General features: G+C 40.3%; 1 protein-coding gene across 1 annotated transcript in view; it reads left to right on the top strand.

Moving 5' to 3' along the window:
- The window catches only part of LOC133662525 (plexin-B2-like), a 141,285-nt gene extending 119,999 nt beyond the window's left edge, over window positions 1–21,286 (top strand). The window contains exons 29-41 of the mRNA XM_062066608.1: window positions 2,854–2,920; window positions 3,060–3,206; window positions 3,319–3,396; window positions 3,473–3,551; window positions 8,194–8,294; window positions 9,887–9,968; window positions 10,082–10,233; window positions 10,296–10,456; window positions 13,764–13,911; window positions 13,988–14,052; window positions 14,120–14,195; window positions 14,335–14,409; window positions 20,488–21,286. Coding sequence (XP_061922592.1) covers window positions 2,854–2,920; window positions 3,060–3,206; window positions 3,319–3,396; window positions 3,473–3,551; window positions 8,194–8,294; window positions 9,887–9,968; window positions 10,082–10,233; window positions 10,296–10,456; window positions 13,764–13,911; window positions 13,988–14,052; window positions 14,120–14,195; window positions 14,335–14,409; window positions 20,488–20,592 — 1,336 coding nt within the window. The 3' untranslated portion in view covers window positions 20,593–21,286. The remainder of the gene's footprint in view (window positions 1–2,853; window positions 2,921–3,059; window positions 3,207–3,318; window positions 3,397–3,472; window positions 3,552–8,193; window positions 8,295–9,886; window positions 9,969–10,081; window positions 10,234–10,295; window positions 10,457–13,763; window positions 13,912–13,987; window positions 14,053–14,119; window positions 14,196–14,334; window positions 14,410–20,487) is intronic.
- Window positions 21,287–21,575: the final 289 nt, after the last annotated feature.

Here is a 21,575-nt window from a genome sequence, read left to right as displayed (position 1 = left end):
ATCATGTAGTAACGGTAACTGAGTTACTGAATATAAAAAATAACGCGTTAGATTACTATTTACCGCCGAAACTAACGATGTTACAGTAACGTGTTAGTCCCAACACTGGTTGTATCGCACCGCAAAGCCCAAATGTTCCCAAACGTGAGATCTTAACGAGGCAAGAGGGTCTTCCAGCTCTGGCTCTTGCATGTTGTAGTAGCCCGGTCGTTGCTAGCTTGCCGTGTGTTGTGCCTCGGTGTGCATTGTTTACACAATGTGCGCTACGCTACTTAAAGGCCTACTGAAAGCCACTACTAGCGACCCCAGTCTGATAGTTTATATATCAATGATGAAATCTTAACATTGCAACACATGCCAATACGGCCGGGTTAGATTAGTAAAGTGACATTTTAAATTTCCCGCGAAATATCCTGCTGAAAACGTCTCGGTCTGATGACGTTTGCGCGTGACGTCACGGATTGTAACGGACATTTTGGGACAGCATTTTGGCCAGCTACTAAGTCCTCTGTTTTCATCGCAAAATTCCACAGTATTCTGGACATCTGTGTTGGGGAATCTTTTGCAATTTGGTTAATGAACAATGAAGACCGCAAAGAAGAAAGCTGTAGGTGGGAAGCGGTGTATTAGCGGCCGGCTGCAGCAACACAAACACGTAGAGAACTGGGACAACAGAGACTCTTACCAGGAGGACTTTGAGTTGGATACGCGCTACCGTGAGTACGCAGCTGCGGCTTCCAAACATTTGCTTGCCCGTAGGTGCGTGCCGCTATGTGCATGTCACGTACGTGACTTTGGGGAAATATATGTGCTGTATGAACTTTGCGGAAGTGAACGGTACTTTGGGCTGTGGGATTGAGTGTGTTGTGCGGGTGTTTGAGTTGTATTGGTGGGTTATATGGACGGGAGGGGGGAGGTGTTTGTTATGTGGCATATTAAATATAAGCCTGGTTGTGTTGTGGCTAATAGAGTATATATATGTCTTGTGTTTATTTACTGTTGTAGTCATTCCCAGCTGAATATCAGGGGCCGTACTTATCAAGCTTCTTAGAATGACTCCTAAGAAGTCTGCTAAGAGTTGACTTAAGAGTAAATAAATTCTTGGCTGAAAGCTGCACTTAAAAGTTAGTTATCAAGCGTCTTACTCACACTTTCAGCGAAGTGTAGGACTGAATCTTAAGTGTCACACTCAGAGCTGAATTACGACATTACTATGTGCCGTAAACGCAATTTTAGGTGACGTCATTTCTGTGTCCATAGAAATGACCAATCACGGAAGGGAATCCCTTGTCTAAGAATAAAAAAATATCTTGGAAATATTGAAGTGGACAATGGGAGTGTATATTTTGACAATAAACTACAAAATAATACAAAACAAACTAGTCCCCGCCGGCACCGCTCCCTCTCTTCTCTCGCCCACACACTCACTGACGTCACTCACCTCACGGCCACACACATACGCTACTGTCATAACATTTTCTTTCCAATTCATTAATTAGGCAACTAATTTGAAACTGGTGTGGGTGGCTCTATATATACTAGCCCACTGCAGACACATGCAGAAATCAACAAGGAATCGAAAAGTATTAAATCTGTGACAAAAAAAATATCCGCTCTGTCTAAACGATACCGTTTGATCAGCTGCTCGTCATAAAAAAAAAAAACAACATTGTTCCGTTCCCTGAACGTTGGCGCACGTCTCTCTCGCCTCAGTGCCATCCCCTGCTGGCAACTCCTAACCACTTAAGACACCTCTGAAGGTCTCTTAAATATCGTGGAGAGTAGGAGTGATTCTTAGACTTAAGAACGTTGATAAAAAGCTTTTATTCTTAAGTTTGAGAGTAGGACTAAATTTTGCAAATTCTCAGGACTTAAGTGTAAAATGGCACTCTAAGAAGCTTGATAAGTACGGCCCCAGGTCCCACCCGCCTCTCACAGCATCTTCCCTATCTGAATCGCTTCCACTGCCCTCTAATTCTTCGCTCTCACTTTCCTCATCCACAAATCTTTCATCCTCGCTCAAATTAATGGGGTAATCGTCGCTTTCTCGGTCCGAATCGCTCTCGCTGCTGGTGGCCATGATTGTAAACAATGTGCAGATGTGAGGAGCTCCACAACCTGCGACGTCACGCTACGGGGCGGCGTGGTGAAGTTGGTAGAGTGGCCGTGCCAGCAATGGGAGGGTTGCTGGTTACTGGGGTTCAATCCCCACCTTCTACCATCCTAGTCACGTCCGTTGTGTCCTTGGGCAAGACACTTCACCCTTGCTCCTGATGGCTGCTGGTTAGCGCCTTGCATGGCAGCTCCCGCCATCAGTGTGTGAATGTGTGTGTGAATGTGTGTGTGAATGTGTGAATGTGGAAATAGTGTCAAAGCGCTTTGAGTACCTTGAAGGTAGAAAAGCGCTATACAAGTATAACCCATTTATCATTTATTTATTTACTTCCGGTACAGGCAAGGCTTTTTTATCAGCGAGCAAAAGTTGCGAACTTTATCGTCTATGTTCTCTACTAAATCCTTTCAGCAAAAATATGGCAATATCGCGAAATGATGAAGTATGACACATAGAATGGATCTGCTATCCCCGTTTAAATAAGAAAATCTCATTTCAGTAGGCCTTTAATATGTCCGTGTGGAAACTCGTTCTGTACACCTCCAAATCGAACCGAACCCCCCGTACCGAAACGGTTCAATACAAATACACGTACCGATACACCCTTAGTGTTACCATTTAGTGGTCAATTGTATGGAATATGTACTGTACTGTGCAATCTACTAATAAAATCAATCAATCAATGCGACACGCTGCCCTCTGCTGGACGCCTGTGACGCCATCTTTTTGGCTTCCTGCAGGTCGGAGACAGTCGTGGAGAGGATGTTGTGCAACTGGATGTCCATCTGCCTCTACCAGTTCCTCAGGGTGACTCTCTCTCTTTCGTTCTCTTTGGCACAAAAATATCAAAAAGCGAGAAATAGGAAATATCGGAGCTCAACACGCACACACACACAATGCTCGTGTAGTCTTTTACAGAAGTATGTTGTTGGCGTGCATGTTGCAGGACAGCGCCGGGGAGCCGCTGTACAAGCTATTTAAGGCGTTGAAGCATCAGGTGGACAAAGGCCCGGTGGACGCCAAGATGAAGAAGGCCAAATACACGCTGAACGACACCGGGCTGCTGGGAGACGACGTGGAATATTCCGTACTGGTCAGTCCGTATGAACACATCACTAGGGAAGCTTGCACAATACAAAGCTTGACTTTGTATTGTGTCAGTGGCAGCTGCAGTGCGTGAGTGACGGGTGTGCTGTGTGCGACAGACCCTGCAGGTGCTGGTGCACGGCGAGGGGCCGGATGTGACGCCCGTCAAGGTGCTCAATTGTGACACCATCTCTCAGGTGACGCTTTGCCGGAAGCAGTCTTGTTTGGGTGTTGTGTTATTTGATTTGCTGATGACGTCGTCGCGCTGTGCAGGTGAAAGAGAAGATCATTGATCAGGTGTACAGGAATCTGCCGTACTCGCAGAGGCCAAAGGTGGAGAGCGTGGCACTAGGTAGCACACACACACACACACACACACACACACACACACACACACACACACACACACACACACACACACACACACACACACACACACACACACACACACACACACACACACACACACACACACACACAATACATTTAGAACATCCTCATATTTAGGAATGGGAATTGATAAGATTTTTTCCACTTTTGATTCTACTTAACAATTCGATTCTTTATCACTGCAAAAACTGAAATCTAAGTAAGATTACATATCTCAAATAAGGGTGATATTTGCTTATTTTCTGTCCAATAAGATAATTCTTCTCACTAAGCAGATTTTATGTTAGAGTGTTTTACTTGTTTTAAGTGTTTTGGTCCTAAATGATGTCAGTAAGATATTACAGCTTGTTGCTGAGATTTGATGAGCTCTATTGAGTAAAACATGCTTGAAACTAGAATATCAACTGTTGTGTCATCAACACTCACAAGTATAAAACTACTTTTTTTTAATAATAATTTCTTATTTCAAGCATGAACAAAAAAAATCATGATTTTGACACAATTGTGTCTCTTAATTAAAACAGATGACAGCCAAATGGACTTTGCTGTTTTATTTCCAATGAAACAATAGAAAATACGTACTCATATAGTAGTACAGTTGGCACAGTACAGTAAACTGACAGTTAATATTTAAACATTTCAAACAATTTTGGATAGAAATAGTTCATGCACATTCAGATAAATTCCTCAAAATTGCAATTTTAAAATTTTTTGGGCGGGGGCCGGGCTGTAAATATGCACACTAATTGACTGAAAGAGCACGCACTTGGCGCGATGATGTCATGTTATCCATGGAAAAATGCATTTTTAGACCATATGATTTGCCTGAGCGGCTAGGAGACCCGAGAGTAACAAGCGCTTGCCTTGTTGCCTTTCCATTAAGAACAATAAATCAGTTTTTAGTATAAGTTTGCTGGTTTCAAGAAATGTAATATCATTATGTCAAGATAATGGCACTAGCATTTACTTCATTTAAGAATATTTTTCAACATATTGAGCAAAAAGGTCTCTTTTTTTCCTACCAAGAAAAGTGCACTTGTTATTAGTGAGAATATACTTATTTTAAGCTATTTTGGGGTTCATTGAAGTTAGCAAATTTTACTTGTTTTGGAAAGTCTTGACAAGCCAAATTCTCTTGTTCTATTGGCAAATAATTTTGCTTAGTTCAAATAAAATACCCCTAATTTAAAAAAAAAAAGTTCTTGTTTTTGAACACAGACTTTTTGCAGTGTATCGATTCTCTTATCGGTGAATTTTGTTTAATTTAGAGCACTTTTTCTGCCGGCGAGCTACTTTTCAATTGACCAAGTCAAAGGGGATCTACCTCATTCATGTATATAATTTGTATTTATTTATTTATGAAAGAGACGTTTTTGTTAACAACTTAAAGGTGTTTAATGATAATACAAGCATGTTTAACACATATCAATCAATCAATCAATGTTTATTTATATAGCCCTAAATCACAAGTGTCTCAAAGGGCTGCACAAGCCACAACGACATCCTCGGTACAGAGCCCACATACGGGCAAGGAAAAACTCACCCCAGTGGGACGTCGGTGAATGACTATGAGAAACCTTGGAGAGGACCACATATGTGGGTAACCCCCCCCTACCCCCCTCTAGGGGAGACCGAAAGCAATGGATGTGGAGTGGGTCTGACATAATATTGTGAAAGTCCAGTCCACAGCGGATCCAACACATCAGTGAGAGTCCAGTCCATAGTGGGGCCAGCAGGAAACCGTCCCGAGCGGAGACGGGTCAGCAGTGCAGAGATGTCCCCAACCGATGCACCGGCTAGTGGTCCACCCGGGGATACACTTTATTGTGGCTGGTTTGCTAAGCTTTATGTTTCGGGTGATGGAGTCCCCTATGACTAAGGTGTGGTGCCCGGTAGACTGGGGTGTAGGACCAGCTAAAGAGCTAAATCTATTATGCGTCTCAACCGGTACACCGTAGCTTGTAGGCCGCTTAGGACTGCTACAAGCTGGGCTAGTTAGCTCGCTACAGCTAACGCTAGCAGATGTGTCCGCAACATTCCTCTGCTCTAACTGGCGGACACGACCCTCTAGCAGAGCCAACCTCTCCGTGAGTAAGGTGCAAGACGCGCAGGAAGCCATTACTCAGTGTTTTCTGTCACCGAGTGAAGTTCCTGACTCCTTTCTTTCATGAAGACAAGAATATAAGTTGGTGTATTGCCTGATTCTGATGACTTGCGTTGATAGGAATCAAGACAGTTGTGATGATAATGTCCACATTTTCGAATGGAGGAGAAATAAAGTCCTCCTTTCTGTCCAATAACGCATGAAAGTGGTTGCTTTTTGCCATCTTATTTGTCCAGCTTCCATACTACTTTTTATACACTTTACAAGAAATACATTGGCGGCAAACTCCGTAGCTTGCTAGCTAGCTTGTGCGCGCCAGCTTTCTGGGACTCTTATTTTGATGTGATGAGTTAAATTTAAAAGTAAGGTCAAATTAGAATATCGTGTAAAAGTCCATTCATGTCAGCAAATCAACTTTAAATGGGAACCTAAATTGCGATAATAACTCATCACATGCAAAGCGACATATGTCAAGCATCTATTTAATACAACTTTGAGAATAATGGCTTACAGTTTATAAAAATTTAAAAAAAAAAAGTTTCAATTTAAGGTTTTCATAAGTTGTAAGCAATAAACATCGACATTATATCAAAAGAAGGTTCGAAATATCTCATGTTGCATGCCATGAGCCCGTGTCATTATATTAGTTTCACCTTGTAAACCCTTTGCACTGTACATTGCACAGTATATCTTCTAGGTAGAAGACAAAAGATTCTTAAAAGTTACAAAAAAAAAAAGTTAAAACAATTATTGTGTAATTTCCAAGTGTTTTATTTTGTTAAATTCTAAATAATTTTTTAAAGTTTATTTTCAAAAAAACGTGTCAGGTTCAAACACTGATGACATCTATTAAACAGACAAGAAGCAAGGAATCATGCAGAGACAGAGTTCAATTTGGCTCAAATGAGGAGAGATGTTTTTTGGGCTGTACTCCAGTTACACATCCAAACTACGCTCTAAAGTCCAGCCCACGTGCTTCCTCCATTTTTTTGGGAGGTCCCTGGTAGGGATGTCCGATAATCGCTTTTTTGCTGATATTGTCCAACTCTTAATTACCGATACCGATATGTACAGTTGTGAAATTAACAGATTATTATGCCTAATTTGGACAACCAGGTATGGTGAAGATAATGTCCTTTTTAAAAAAAATTATAAAATAAAATAAGATAAATAAATTAAAAACATTTTCTTGAATAAAAAATAAAGTAAAACAATATAAAAACAGTTACATAGAAACTAGTAATTAATGAAAATGAGTAACATTAACTGTTAAAGGTTAGTACTATTAGTGGAGCAGCAGCACACACAATCATGTGTGCTTACGGACTGTATCCCTTGCAGACTGTATTGATATATATTGATATATAATGTAGGAAGCAGAATATTAATAACAGAAAGAAACAACCCTTTTGTGTGAATGAGTGTAAATGGGGGAGGGAGGTTTTTTGGCTTGGTGCACTAATTGTAAGTGTATCTTGTGTGTTTTATGTGGATTTAATTAAAAAAATAAAAAACAAAAAACGATACAGATAATAAAAAAAACGATACCGATAATTTCCGATATTACATTTTAAAGCATTTATCGGCATCTCTAGTCCCTGGCTACATCACTGAAGCTGCCGCTGAAGGAAAGGGGGGTAATCTCAGCAGCTCCAGTTAGACACAATATATGACTAAAATAAAATGCAAATGTGTTGACACTCGTGATATCGCCCTGTCTCTGCTCTGTCTGCGTCACGGCACTCGATGTTCCCTTGGCAGTCAGCAGGCCGATTCAGGGTCTGAAAACACCGATACGAGACGACTGGCTTTGCACAGATAGAAAAAGTACAACTTCAGCACAATTGATAATAACTATAGCAACGGCCCTTAAGCATAAGAATTGTGTGATAATATATGCATCATTATTCTAACATGATGGAGGGAAAATGTGTTTGGAGGAAAAAATGCAACTTTTCTCTAATCACAATGGAACATTCATCTACCGAAGGAGCATCTATGTGGCAAGTTTCTGACCACAAACTTAGTCAGTGCTCGGTGACATTCAGCGTTCCTGGCTGATTGGTACTCTTCCATGGTGAAAACTCACGGCAGGCGTGAACTGGAGTCATCACTGCCCGCCTCCACAATATGTCTCTTCATGCTCGTCTAAATGGGAAGGCATTTGTTAAAATTGAACAAGTAACATCGCTACTAATATCAGCAGTATTAGTACCTGTAGTATTTACGTCAGATGACGGCTGCTGCCTGGGATGAGATCGGTGCGCTTCAAAAACATTCATTGCATGCTGTGTTCAAATGTTTCAGCACATTATAGAACCGTTAAGAGAACGGCTAGATGAAATGGCAAGTGATTCCGAGGCATTGATACTCATTGAACCGGTTTTCGATTCCCATCCCTAATAATAGTTTAGTTTATTGCCCCCTAGTGAAGCTTTATAGAATTGCAGATATTGGCTAAATCATCGATTGGCCTGTCTAATGCTTTCATTTGACCCAGAATGGCGTCCCGGATCAACGGGTCAAATTTTGTCTGACGTCGACCTGACCTCGCAGAAGGAGGGACACTGGAAGAGACTCAACACTTTGGCACATTACAACGTCAGTATTCTTATGTTGTTGTTTTTTAAATATGATGACATCATGTGACTCACTATTGATATCATGTAACTCATTAGTGATATCATGTGACTTACTATTGACATCATGTGACTCTCCGGTAAGGATGTGACTCACTAATTTGATCAAGTTACTTGTTAGTGATATCACCATGGACAAGTCGATATCATGTGACTTATTAATGATATCACGTGGCCTATGAGTGATATGTGACTCACTATTGACATCATGTGACTACATATCATGTGACTTACTAGTGAGGACATGCGACTTACCACTAGTAAGTTACCAATGAGGACAAGTCTCACTAGTGATATCATATGACTCACGAATTATATCATCTTGCTCACTATTGATATCACATGATTCACTATTGATATCATGTGACTGACTAGTGATATCATGTAACTTATGAATGATATCACGAGGCTTACTAGTGATATCATATAACTCATGAATGATATCACGTGGCTTACTACTGACATATGACTCAAAAATTATGATATGGGGCTTACTTGTGATATCATGTGATTCACTATTGATACCACGTGATTCACTATTGATATTATGTGACTCACTAGTGATTTCATGTGATTCACTGATATCATGTGACTTACTCGTGATATCATGTGACTCATGAATGATATCACGGGGCTTACTATTGATATCATGTGACTCTATTGATATCATGGGTATCACTATAGATACCATGTGACTATTAATATCATGTGACTAACTATTGATATCATGGGTATCACTATAGATCCCATGTGACTATTAATATCATGTGACTCATGAATGATATCACGTGGCTTACTATTGACATGTGACTCACTATTGATATCATGTGACTCATGAATGATATCACGTGGCTTACTATTGACATGTGACTCACTATTGATATCATGTGACTCATGAATGATATCACGTGGCTTACTAATGACATGTGACTCACTATTGATATCATGTGACTCACTATATTATGGGTATCACTATAGATACCATGTGACTATTAATATCATGTGTCTCACTAGTGATATCATGAATGATATCACGTGGCTTACTAATGACATGTGACTCGCTATTGATATCATCCATCCATTTTCTACCGCTTGTCCCTTTTTGAGGTCGCGGGGGCGCTGAAGCCTATCTCAGCGGCATCCGGGCGGAAGGCGGGGTACACCGTAGACAAGTTGCCACCTCATCACAGTATTGATATCATGTGACTCACTATATCATGGGTATCACCATAGATACCATGTGACTATTAATATCATGTGACTCACTAGTGATGTCATGTGACTTACTCGTGATATCATGTAACTCATGAATGATATCACGTGGCTTACTATTGACATGTGACTCACTATTGATATCATGTGACTTACTAGTGATATCATGTGACTCGTGAATGATATCACGTGGCTTACTATTGACATGTGACTCACCATTGATATCACGTGACTCATTTTTGATATCATGGGTATCACTCTAGATACTATCATGTGACTTATTAATGTCATGTGACAAACTAGTGATATCATGTGACTTACTGACACGCTATGCTCCTCCAGGTGCGGGACAACGCCACACTGGTTCTTTCCAAAGTGTTGCACACACAGGCCTTCCATCAGCACCAGGATAGCTATGAAGAGCGTATGTATACACACACACACACACACACACACACACACACACACACACACACACACACACACACACACACACACACACACGCCTGCATGCAGATGATATCCTGCTGTTGCCAGGTAACGCCCTGCTGGAGGACGACAACACCTTCCATCTGGTGAGGCCGACAGACGAGCTGGACGAGGTGAAGTCCAAGCGAGGCAGCATGAAGGACAAGTCCATGACCAAAGCGATCACTGAGATCTACCTGACAAGACTGCTCTCTGTCAAGGTATTGGTCCGTCATGTCCACAGCGTACAGAACATCCCTCAAGGCAATGCGTGTGTCTTCAGGGGACACTGCAGCAGTTTGTGGACGACTTCTTCCGCAGCGTGCTGTGCACGAGCGCCGCTGTACCCCCCGCCGTCAAATACTTCTTTGACTTCCTGGACGAGCAGGCGCTGAAACACGACAACGTGGACGAGGAGACGCTGCACATCTGGAAGACAAACAGGTACATTTTATGTGAGAGCATTTCAGTAGTGTGTATAAGAGTGTTTCAGTAGTGTGTACAAGAGTGTTTCAGTAGTGTGTATAAGAGTGTTTCAGTAGTGTGTATAAGAGTGTTTCAGTAGTGTGTATAAGAGTGTTTCAGTAGTGTGTATAAGAGTGTTTTAGTAGTGTGTATAAGAGTGTTTCAGTAGTGTGTATAAGAGTGTTTCAGTAGTGTGTATAAGAGTGTTTTAGTAGTGTGTATAAGAGTGTTTCAGTAGTGTGTATAGGAGAAAAACATTTCAGTTGTTTATGTGAGAGCATTTCAGTAGTGTGTATAAGAGTGTTTCAGTAGTGTGTATAAGAGTGTTTCAGTAGTGTGTATAGGAGAAAAACATTTCAGTTGTTTATGTGAGAGCATTTCAGTAGTGTGTATAAGAGTGTTTCAGTAGTGTGTATAAGAGTGTTTCAGTAGTGTGTATAAGAGTGTTTCAGTAGTGTGTATAGGAGAAAAACATTTCAGTTGTTTATGTGAGAGCATTTCAGTAGTGTGTATAAGAGTGTTTCAGTAGTGTGTGTGAGAGAAAAACATTTCAGTTGTTTATGTGAGAGCATTTCAGTAGTGTGTATAAGAGTGTTTCAGTAGTGTGTATAAGAGAAAAACATTTCAGTTGTTTGTGAGAGCATTTCAGTAGTGTGTATAAGAGTGTTTCAGTAGTGTGTATAAGAGTGTTTCAGTAGTGTGTATAAGAGTGTTTCAGTAGTGTGTATAAGAGTGTTTCAGTAGTGTGTATAAGAGTGTTTCAGTAGTGTGTATAGGAGAAAAACATTTCAGTTGTTTATGTGAGAGCATTTCAGTAGTGTGTATAAGAGTGTTTCAGTAGTGTGTATAAGAGTGTTTCAGTAGTGTGTATAAGAGAAAAACATTTCAGTTGTTTATGTGAGAGCATTTTAGTAGTGTGTATAAGAGTGTTTCAGTAGTGTGTATAAGAGAAAAACATTTCAGTTGTTTATGTGAGAGCATTTCAGTAGTGTGTATAAGAGTGTTTCAGTAGTGTGTATAAGAGAAAAACATTTCAGTTGTTTATGTGAGAGCATTTTAGTAGTGTGTATAAGAGTGTTTCAGTAGTGTGTGTGAGAGAAAAACATTTCAGTTGTTTATGTGAGAGCATTTCAGTAGTGTGAATAAGAGTGTTTCAGTAGTGTGTGTGAGAGAAAAACATTTCAGTTGTTTATGTGAGAGCATTTCAGTAGTGTGTATAAGAGTGTTTCAGTAGTGTGTATAAGAGAAAAACATTTCAGTTGTTTGTGAGAGCATTTCAGTAGTGTGTATAAGAGTGTTTCAGTAGTGTGTATAAGAGAAAAACATTTCAGTTGTTTAGGTGAGAGCATTTCAGTAGTGTGTATAAAAGTGTTTCAGTAGTGTGTATAAGAGAAAAACATTTCAGTTGTTTATGTGAGAGCATTTTAGTAGTGTGTATAAGAGTGTTTCAGTAGTGTGTATAAGAGAAAAACATTTCAGTTGTTTGTGAGAGCATTTCAGTAGTGTGTATAAGAGTGTTTCAGTAGTGTGTATAAGAGAAAAACATTTCAGTTGTTTAGGTGAGAGCATTTCAGTAGTGTGTATAAGAGTGTTTCAGTAGTGTGTATAAGAGAAAAACATTTCAGTTGTTTGTGAGAGCATTTCAGTAGTGTGTATAAGAGTGTTTCAGTAGTGTGTATAAGAGAAAAACATTTCAGTTGTTTAGGTGAGAGCATTTCAGTAGTGTGTATAAGAGTGTTTCAGTAGTGTGTATAAGAGAAAAACATTTCAGTTGTTTGTGAGAGCATTTCAGTAGTGTGTATAAGAGAAAAACATTTCAGTTGTTTAGGTGAGAGCATTTTAGTAGTGTGTATAAGAGTGTTTCAGTAGTGTGTATAAGAGAAAAACATTTCAGTTGTTTATGTGAAGCATTTCAGTAGTGTGTATAAGAGTGTTTCAGTAGTGTGTATAAGAGAAAAACATTACAGTTGTTTATGTGAGAGCATTTCAGTAGTGTGTATAAGAGTGTTTCAGTAGTGTGTATAAGAGTGTTTCAGTAGTGTGTGTGAGAGAAAAACATTTCAGTTGTTTGTAAGAGCATTTCAGTAGTGTATGTAAGAGGTCATTCTGAATAATGTCCCTAACGGCCCCTCATAGGTACAGGCATAGACATCTTATAAGTAGAAGCGAGAAATTGGGCTGCCATCTTGAAGTGGTGATGAGGAGCCGGCGAGCAGCCTAAACTGACAGTTGACGGGTAGAAAACAAAGATGCCAGGCTGGTGTTCAGCGTTTTCCTGCTCAAATGAGCGGACTGTCGAAAATAGGAATCGGGGGATTATTTTTTCACAAGTAAGATTTAACATTAACGTACTATTGGTTGTATTTTGTGAAAAGAATATTACCACAGAGTTGAGAAGGAGCAAAGATCTTCAATAGTACTGAAATCGTAGCCGCTAGCAAACAAGAGTATGACCCTAATAGAATTACTTGTCAATTAAATTAATTAAATTTAAAAGTGTCACACTTGAATAACATAAAGTTGAAATAAATGATGAAGAGAAAGATTGTAAGACAGAATTTGGTTTTATTCTGAATCCAGTGAAACAGATTGGTGGTTTTAGCTGATATAAAGACTTTCAGGTGTTTATATATGTTAGTTGAAGTATTTGGCAGACACTTTTATCCAAAGCAACATACATAAAAAAATCAGTGTAAACATGATCATTTAAGGGAAGAATGTAATACAAAATATCAAATCAAAGTGTCAAGACAGAATAAACTCTCTATACAGTCTATAGGTCCCTAAGATATATAAGTATCTAATGTATTCATACATTGTTTATGTAGGATATACGCATGTATATATAACCTAATCATATTGTTTCTTCAACTCAAAAATAGCTGACTGTTTTTTCCCCCTTCTCTGGGATTATATTCCCAGTTTTGATCTCGGATGTCTGGTCACTTATAGCATATAAGAATATGCTATTACTGTTAAGCAAACTATGAAAAATAAAACATGTGTCCTTTATCATAGCTACAGGTATGACAAAAAAACGTGTGAAAATCAGTGGTATTCAGTGAGGTAAAATGAATTAAATGCGCTGACAGTTCATTGCTCCTGTCAAATGAATTGCACTGAGTGGAGCGGATCACCACTCCAAGATGGCGGCCCCGCGTCTCATCAGCGCCAGTAGGCAGTAGCGGTCGATGCTGCGTCTACTTAGAAGATGTCTATGGGTACAGGTGGCGTCCAAACGTCCTCTCGATTGTCTCAAAGTAGATTAATCCTGACCCCCTCCTAGTTTGCCACTTCGCTTTTGGGTGAACATCCTGAGGAACCCTCATTTCATCTTCGACGTGCACGTGACGGAGGTGGTGGACGCATCGCTGCACGTCATCGCTCAGACCTTCATGGACGCCTGCACCAAGACCGAGCACAAACTCAGCCGGGTCCGTGCGCTCACCGAACAACCTGCCAGCTCTCTCTCCAGTCCAATGTCTCACCTGTCCGTGTTTGCCCTTGCAGGAGTCGCCCAGCAACAAGCTGCTCTACGCTAAAGAGATCTCCACTTACAAGAAGATGGTGGACGAGTGAGTGTGTCACACTAACACACTCCTGTCTTTGTGTGTCACGCTAACTTGTGTCTTTTGTCTGCAGCTACTACAAAGGCATCAGACAAATGGTTCCTGTTAGCGACCAGGACATGAACACTCACCTTGCTGAGGTGTCCAGGGTACGTGTGTGTGCACATACATACGTGTGTGTGTGTGTGTGTGCGTGCGTGCACATACATACGTGTGTGTGTGTGTGTGTGCACATACATACGTGTGTGTGTGTGTGTGTGTGCTGACTGAGTCTTTGTGTGTCTGCAGCAACACACAGACAAGTTGAACTCCCAGCTGGCCTTGCATCAACTCTACCAGTACGCCAGCAAGTACTACGACGCGGTGAGTAACTGATGTCCTCTTTGTGACCACTTCACATGACCCACCACTAGATGGCAGCAGACGTATCATATTACACTGGATAGTCCAAAGCAAGGGTGTATAAACCTTTTGGCACTGGTGCCACATTGGGCTAAAACCATTATATATGTATGTATATATATATATATATGTGTGTATATGTATATGAATGTGTATATATATATGTGTGTGTATGTATATATGTGTATATATATGTATATACATACATATGTATGTATGTATGTATTAGGGATGTCCGATAATGGCTTTTTGCCGATATCCGATATTGTCCAACTCTTTAATTACCGATACCGATATCAACCGATACCGATATCAACCGCTATATGCAGTCGTGGAATTAACACATTATTATGCCTAATTTGGACAACCAGGTATGGTGAAGATAAGGTACTTTTTAAAAAAATTAGTAAAATAAAACATTTTCTTGAATAAAAAAGAAAGTACAACAATATAAAAACAGTTACATAGAAACTAGTAATGAATGAAAATGAGTAAGATGAAGTGTTAAAGGTTAGTACTATTAGTGGAGCAGCAGCACGCACAATCATGTGTGCTTACGGACTGTATACCTTGCAGACTGTATTGATATATATTGATATATAATGTAGGAAGCAGAATATTAATAACAGAAAGAAACAACCCTTTTGTGTGAATGAGTGTAAATGGGGGAGGGAGGTTTTTGGGGTTGGTGCACTAATTGTAAGTGTATCTTGTGTTTTTTATGTTGATTTAATTAAAAAAAACAAACAAAAAAAACAAACGATACCGATAATAAAAAAAACGATACCGATAATTTCCGATATTACATTTTAATGCATATATCGGCCGATAATATCGGCAGGCCGATATTATCGGACATCTCTAGTATGTATGTATGTACATACATATATATATATATGTATGTATGTATATATATATATGTGTGTATATATATATATATATATATATATATATATATGTGTGTGTGTATATATATGAATGTGTGTGTATATACTGCATATGTGTGTATGTATATATATATATGTATGTATATATGCGTATATATATATATGTACATACATACATATATATATACATGTGTGTATATATATGTATATGAATGTGTGTGTATATACTGTATATGTGTGTATGTATGTATATATATATATGTGTATATATATATGTATGTACATACATATATATGTGTGTGTATATATATATGTATGAGTATATATATATATATATGTCTATATATATATATGTATGTGTATATATATGTGTTTATATATATATATGTGTATATATATATATATATATGTGTGTGTATATATATATATATATATATGTGTATATATCTGCCACGGGTAAGATGTACCCCCGTGCTACCTGCCGCATTCGGGCAGATGGGGCCTGTAAACCTGGTAAGGCAGCCCATCTAGGAGAAGGTAATCTCCCATCTCAAAACCACCGCTGCCTTGTGGTCAACCCACTTGAGGGGTTCACTCCGACAGAAAATCAGGAGCCGGAGTCCTGAAGGCGGTTTGATGTTGTAGCGTCATTCCGGCAACTCCTGCGGCGTCGCTGGTGCCAAGTTGTATCGACACTCGTCGCTCCCTTGGATCCACCAGCCATGTGGAGAGAGGGGGGGGGGCTTGCTGCCTGGATAACAGCTTGCCCTCCATATGTATAATGTATCATAATAATCATAAAACCTGAAATTATGTTCTTAAATATGATTATGCATCAGCCAAGTGTAAATAGATTATATCTGATACATTGGGACGTATCTGTATGTTAAGCAGTCATACCACAAGAGGGCCCTGTGCTCTAACATACAGATACATCACATTCATGTAGGATTATTATTTGATAACAATCATCATCATAATACATAATTATTATTATCAGTGCATCTACTGGGGGTTAAGCCTCCCTCTCTTTATAAACTGGTGACACCTCGGTTTCAAATTTTAATCAAGGTTCCTTGAATGCACCACAATTACTGTGGATGCTACCGCTACGAGATGCAAAAGTGAAACTTAAACATAACGTCCGATAGATTTATTGTATTTTGACCTTTCTTCAGTTAAAACAACAAAAACAGAGGTAGCATTTCTGAGCCAATTATTTTAGGCTTATGTAAAAAAAACAAAAAAACAGTCAAGAGTCAACATTTAAAACAAAAAAAAGGAGAAGTAGTGTATTGCGTTTCTTCTTATTTAGTCGTCTTGGCCTTCCTTCTCTCTTTGGTTTTCCTCTTCGTCTCCATGGCCTTCCTTGTTTGCCCATGCATATTTAGCTGAAGAGCTTATTTTCCCCAGCAGTTTCCTGTTGCTCATCAAATAAGCATGGAAGTCCTTGCAGGATGTTTCTTTGAAGTTGTATTGTACAAAGAGAAGCCCTTTCAACGACTCAACAGACAACCTGCTCTTTTCCTTGGTCCACTGGCTCTGCATCAGTGAGAAAACCCTCTCAACATTTGCATTGTGAGAAGGAAGGGCAAAGACAAACTGTGCAATCTTCAGCAGCTCTGAGTAACATGCAATGCTTTTGGCCTTCTCAAAATATTTGCACCACTTCTGGTGCACTTGCAGGCCATTGAACTCTCCATCACTGTTGCTACTCTCAGTGAATTTCTTCAGATCGGTGACCTGATCAAAACACTTGGCATCATCAATTGGTACCCCCTTTTCTCCAAGGTACTTGATGCAGGCTTCCACGTCGTTCCAACTCGGTGTCCGACTCAGATCCATCCACATGAGTGGGGTGAATTCTTCCATGGGTGTCATCCACTTGCGGAGATACTGCAGGCATGCGCTGTAGAGACGCTGCACATCCGCATAGAACTGCTCACATTCTTTTCCATGCCCATCTGTGCGCTTCTGTGCCAGGAGTCCCTTAACTTTCAGGGACATGAAGTTGTTTCTCTGCCGTTCCTCAAGTTTTGTGTGGACTCTCTGCAAGATGTCACGCACTTCAACAATGGAATTATTTTCCTTTTCCATTTCTTTAATGGGTGAGTGGAACACACACGTGAGTGAAAGCATGTGCCGGAGGTAAATTTCACTGAATTCATTTTCAAAAAACCTCTTGATCATTACAGGTGTTTTTTCCTGTGACAGAAAATATCCCTTTAATGCTGGAAACATCTGCAGCAGCCTCTCGATTCCAGGGAATAATGACAGCCATTGTGTCTTGTTGTGGGAAAGGAGCTTTCTGTATTCAACATCTACAAAGTCACAGTACTCCTTCAAACTCTCAGTGCGCACATTGTAAATGTGGAAGTACTGGTAGATTTTGAACATGATATTCTCAATGTCAATATCAAGTGTGTCTGCACCATAATGGACACAATTGTTCATTATGTGTGCTGGGCAACCCACACCGATCAGCGTCTCGTTCTGGAGCAACTTCTTCAAATTTGCATACACATTCTTCCCCCCTTCATCACGTTTGATTCCTCCGAAGTTTGTGTTGCAGTTGTCGCCAGTAAATGCTATACATTTTTCTGACAAATGATTTTTTCTCAGTGTTTCAATCAAGTAGTTTGCAATGATGTCCGCTGTCTCGTTAGGTGTGTCTTTGACCTCAAGCAATGTTGATTGTACACCACCTTTCTTCCAGTCAAAATACTGGATTATGATTGGGAATATTTTCACTGCACCATGGTTACTCCCATCTGTAGCGATGCCACAGTACTTTATTTCTTTGAGCGCCTCTAGCGAAATGTCGATGCTGTGGGGCGCTATGACGCTGTTGACAATCGCCTCTGTTTTGGTGCGTGCACTTGAAAACTTTTTTGCCGTGTCCGAGTCTGGGAATGCCTTTTTCAGCAAAGCACTGGTGCAATCCATCGACCTGTAACTGTTATGGTGTTTGACTGTGTGGAATGCTAAAACGCCCTCTGCTGCGTTTACAATGTCTTCTCCTTTTCCAGGTTGCACACAGCACTCTGTCAAATTAGCAGACGAGCTCTGGCCCTGCGCAGCTGTTTTGTGCTTTGTAGTGCTGATATGGGTTTGTAGATCTACGGACCCTTTATTTGCCACAGATACATACGTTCCTGCTCTGCACACAGTGCATTCTGCTTCCCATGTGTCACGGCCAGGACGAAAACACGGATACTTTTTCCGCAAGTCATTCGTGAAGTTGCATTTACGTTTCGGCATCTCTTGTGTCCTGACTCTCTCTCTCGCTCTCTGCCCCTCCCTCACGAATGCTGCTGCGTGCGCACGACTCCACGTTTTGTTTCTTGTTTCTTCTTAACCCTGAACGTACATTGAAAATACACGCAATTCTAACACAAAATGCCGGGGAAAAGAAGACGTATGGTCAGTCTACTATGATAAATGGCGATTGTGTTCTCTGAAGCTCTCTAGAGGCCAAACCGTCGCAGCTGCAATGGCGTTACATAAAGCAATGCGTGCAGGGAAACGTTGTCAACGAGACTAATTACCTCTCAATTTACCCCAAAACATCTGAACTTAGCATACGATGAAGTAGTAAGGCACGACGTTCATATCAAATGCTGTACGTATGCGACAAAACTTACATTTAGTCGTCAACGCACACAAAGCGTGCTGCCACCATTGATCGAAAACGAGCTATTCTGAAGAAGGAAATGACGTCACAGACACAGATTGAACTACCAAATTAAAGGCACGGGAGCGTTATACAACTGGTTAACCGCACACAATAAGCTTCCGTATTATTATTATTATTATTATTATTGTTATTGTTGTAACCTATTTTTATTGGCTCTCCTCTTTGTGATGTTGAATTCCGTATACGCTGATATACAGTATATGCCTTGAGCTCTTATTTTGAAGGCACTAAGAGCGGAAGTGATGACACGTTGTAGTGGAGCGGAGGTTTTGAAAGAAAGAAAATAAAGTGTCCTCGTATAAAACTGGAGCCTCCGTGTTTGTTATTTTGTAGTTTTATACAGTACAGGCGACATTTATACGAGGACACTTTATTGTCTTTCTTTCAAAACCGCTCCACTACAACGTGTCATCATTTCCGCTCTTAGCGCATTCAAAATAAGAGCTCAAGGCATATACTGTATAACAGTGTATAACAGGAACTGAACATCACAAAGAGGAAAGCCCATAAAATTAGGTTACATAATATATATATATATATATATATATATATACGTTGTTGTTGTTGTGTGTGTGTGTGCGAGGTTCTGTATATTTGGGGAGAAAGGTTAATATGTTTTTTTGTTTTAACTGCCTGTGTTGTTTTTGCACTTATCCTGTTATTGTGTTGAAACGAGGACGTTTCTTTTTGTAGGAGTGGAGGTATGTAACCTATTTTTATGGGCTTTCCTCTTTGTGATGTCGAGTTCCTGTTATACGCTGTTATACAGTATATGCCTTGCGCTCTTATTTTGAAGGCGCTAAGAGCGGAAGTGATGACACGTTGTAGTGGAGCGGAGGTTTTGAAAGAAGTATAAAACTGGAGCCTCCGTGTTTGTTATTTTGTAGTTTTATACGGTATAGGTGACATAATTAACCCTCGGTTACATTATTATTATTGTTGTATCAAACAGTTCAGGGTGTCCCAAGTTATCGTAGAGTGTTATGTAAGGAGGAGGAGTTTTGTCCTTCCAAAGTTGCCGTAGGGCTGTGACGTAGTGGAGTGTGGTTGTGGAAGGAAGTGTGTGGAGATACATTTTGTACCGTTTTTGATTATTAGGGAGATAACATTAAAGAGGCGGTGGCTACCGGACTTGCTCTAATGTCTCCCGTTTATTATTTTATTAGATAAATACACAGTACAGGCGAACCCAGAACACTACATTATAGCCGAGTGTGTATTTATCTAATAAAATAATAAACGGGAGACATTATAGCAAGTCCGTTAGCCACCGCCTCTTTAATGTTATCTCCACACACTTCCTTTCACAACCGCACACTCCCCTACGGCAACTCTGGAGGGACAAAACTCCTCCTCCTGCCATAACGCTCTCCGGTAACTTGGGACACCCTGAACTGTTTGTTACATAATTATTATTATTATCATTTTGTTGAGTCCAACATCATTTGTGTCCAGATCATTCAGTCCCTGGATGAAGACCCTGCCGCCCAGAACAAGCAGCTGACGCTCCGCCTCCAGCAGATCGCCGCCGCCCTGGAGAATAAAGTCACAGACCTTTGACCTCCCCGTGAAAGGGGGTTGGAAAGTGGGCGGAGTCCCGTTGCCAGAGAAGCCCTTATAAAGTGTTTCCTGGCGAATGAAAGACATTTTGGATTCGAGGAGAGGCGGAGCTTCGACCTGCGGTACACAGCACGGACCAATCAGAGCTCTTTATTGCTGACGAGGGTTGCTCGTAATTTTTTGTATTTTTTTGTCATTCGCGGCGTGCACAAGACTTTCAAAATAAAACGGACCGGAAGTCAAAGCGCCCTCAATGAAGGACATGGAATGTCTGGACTTAACGTGCACTATTTGCTCCTTTCCCCCCCCACCTAATCCTTTTCTTGGAAATGTGAAGCGTTTTTCTTTTCCACTCGACGCCAAAAGGCCTTTTTTTTTTTTTTTTTTTAGGAGGTCCGCCGAGCTTTTCGCTTGTATTTTATGCCAACTCAGCAACGCTATTTGACGTTGTTTAGTGCCTTGGAGGAGGTAATACTGGGCGTCACGTGACCCGGGTCACGTGGTCCGCTCTTGAATGTGTTTGACAATGTCTCAAAGAATGTAAAGAAGAAGGAGAAGCGGTACGTTCTAGAAGGATCTCTGGATGGACCGAGACGCGCCACTTCCTGGACTTTTATCAGGAAGTCATCTTAACATTGGACGTGTCCAATTAAAGAAGTTTATACAAAATAAAAGTCAAATGTGATGTGTAATTTCTCCTAGTCATGAAATTCCTGTTTTTTGAATGAACCAATCATAATGCGTCTGAATGACGTCACAGTCTGTATTACTGGATGGGCTTCAGACATGTTATACTCCGTATTGACCAGAAGAGGGCGCCCAACACCAGAGTGTAGGTTCCGACTATTAGGTATGTTCCTTTTTAACGAAAGGTTGTAGATGCCCACAAAATCAAATAAATACAGTTGAATATATTTACTTAAAAAAATACAAAAACAATGTACTGTACATAATTATAACAATGAATAATGAAACTGCTGGGG

Source organism: Entelurus aequoreus, linkage group LG12 (assembly GCF_033978785.1).
Source record: "Entelurus aequoreus isolate RoL-2023_Sb linkage group LG12, RoL_Eaeq_v1.1, whole genome shotgun sequence".
In the NCBI taxonomy this organism is placed as follows: Eukaryota; Metazoa; Chordata; class Actinopteri; order Syngnathiformes; family Syngnathidae; genus Entelurus; species Entelurus aequoreus.
This window is presented reverse-complemented; position numbering and strand designations above follow the sequence as displayed.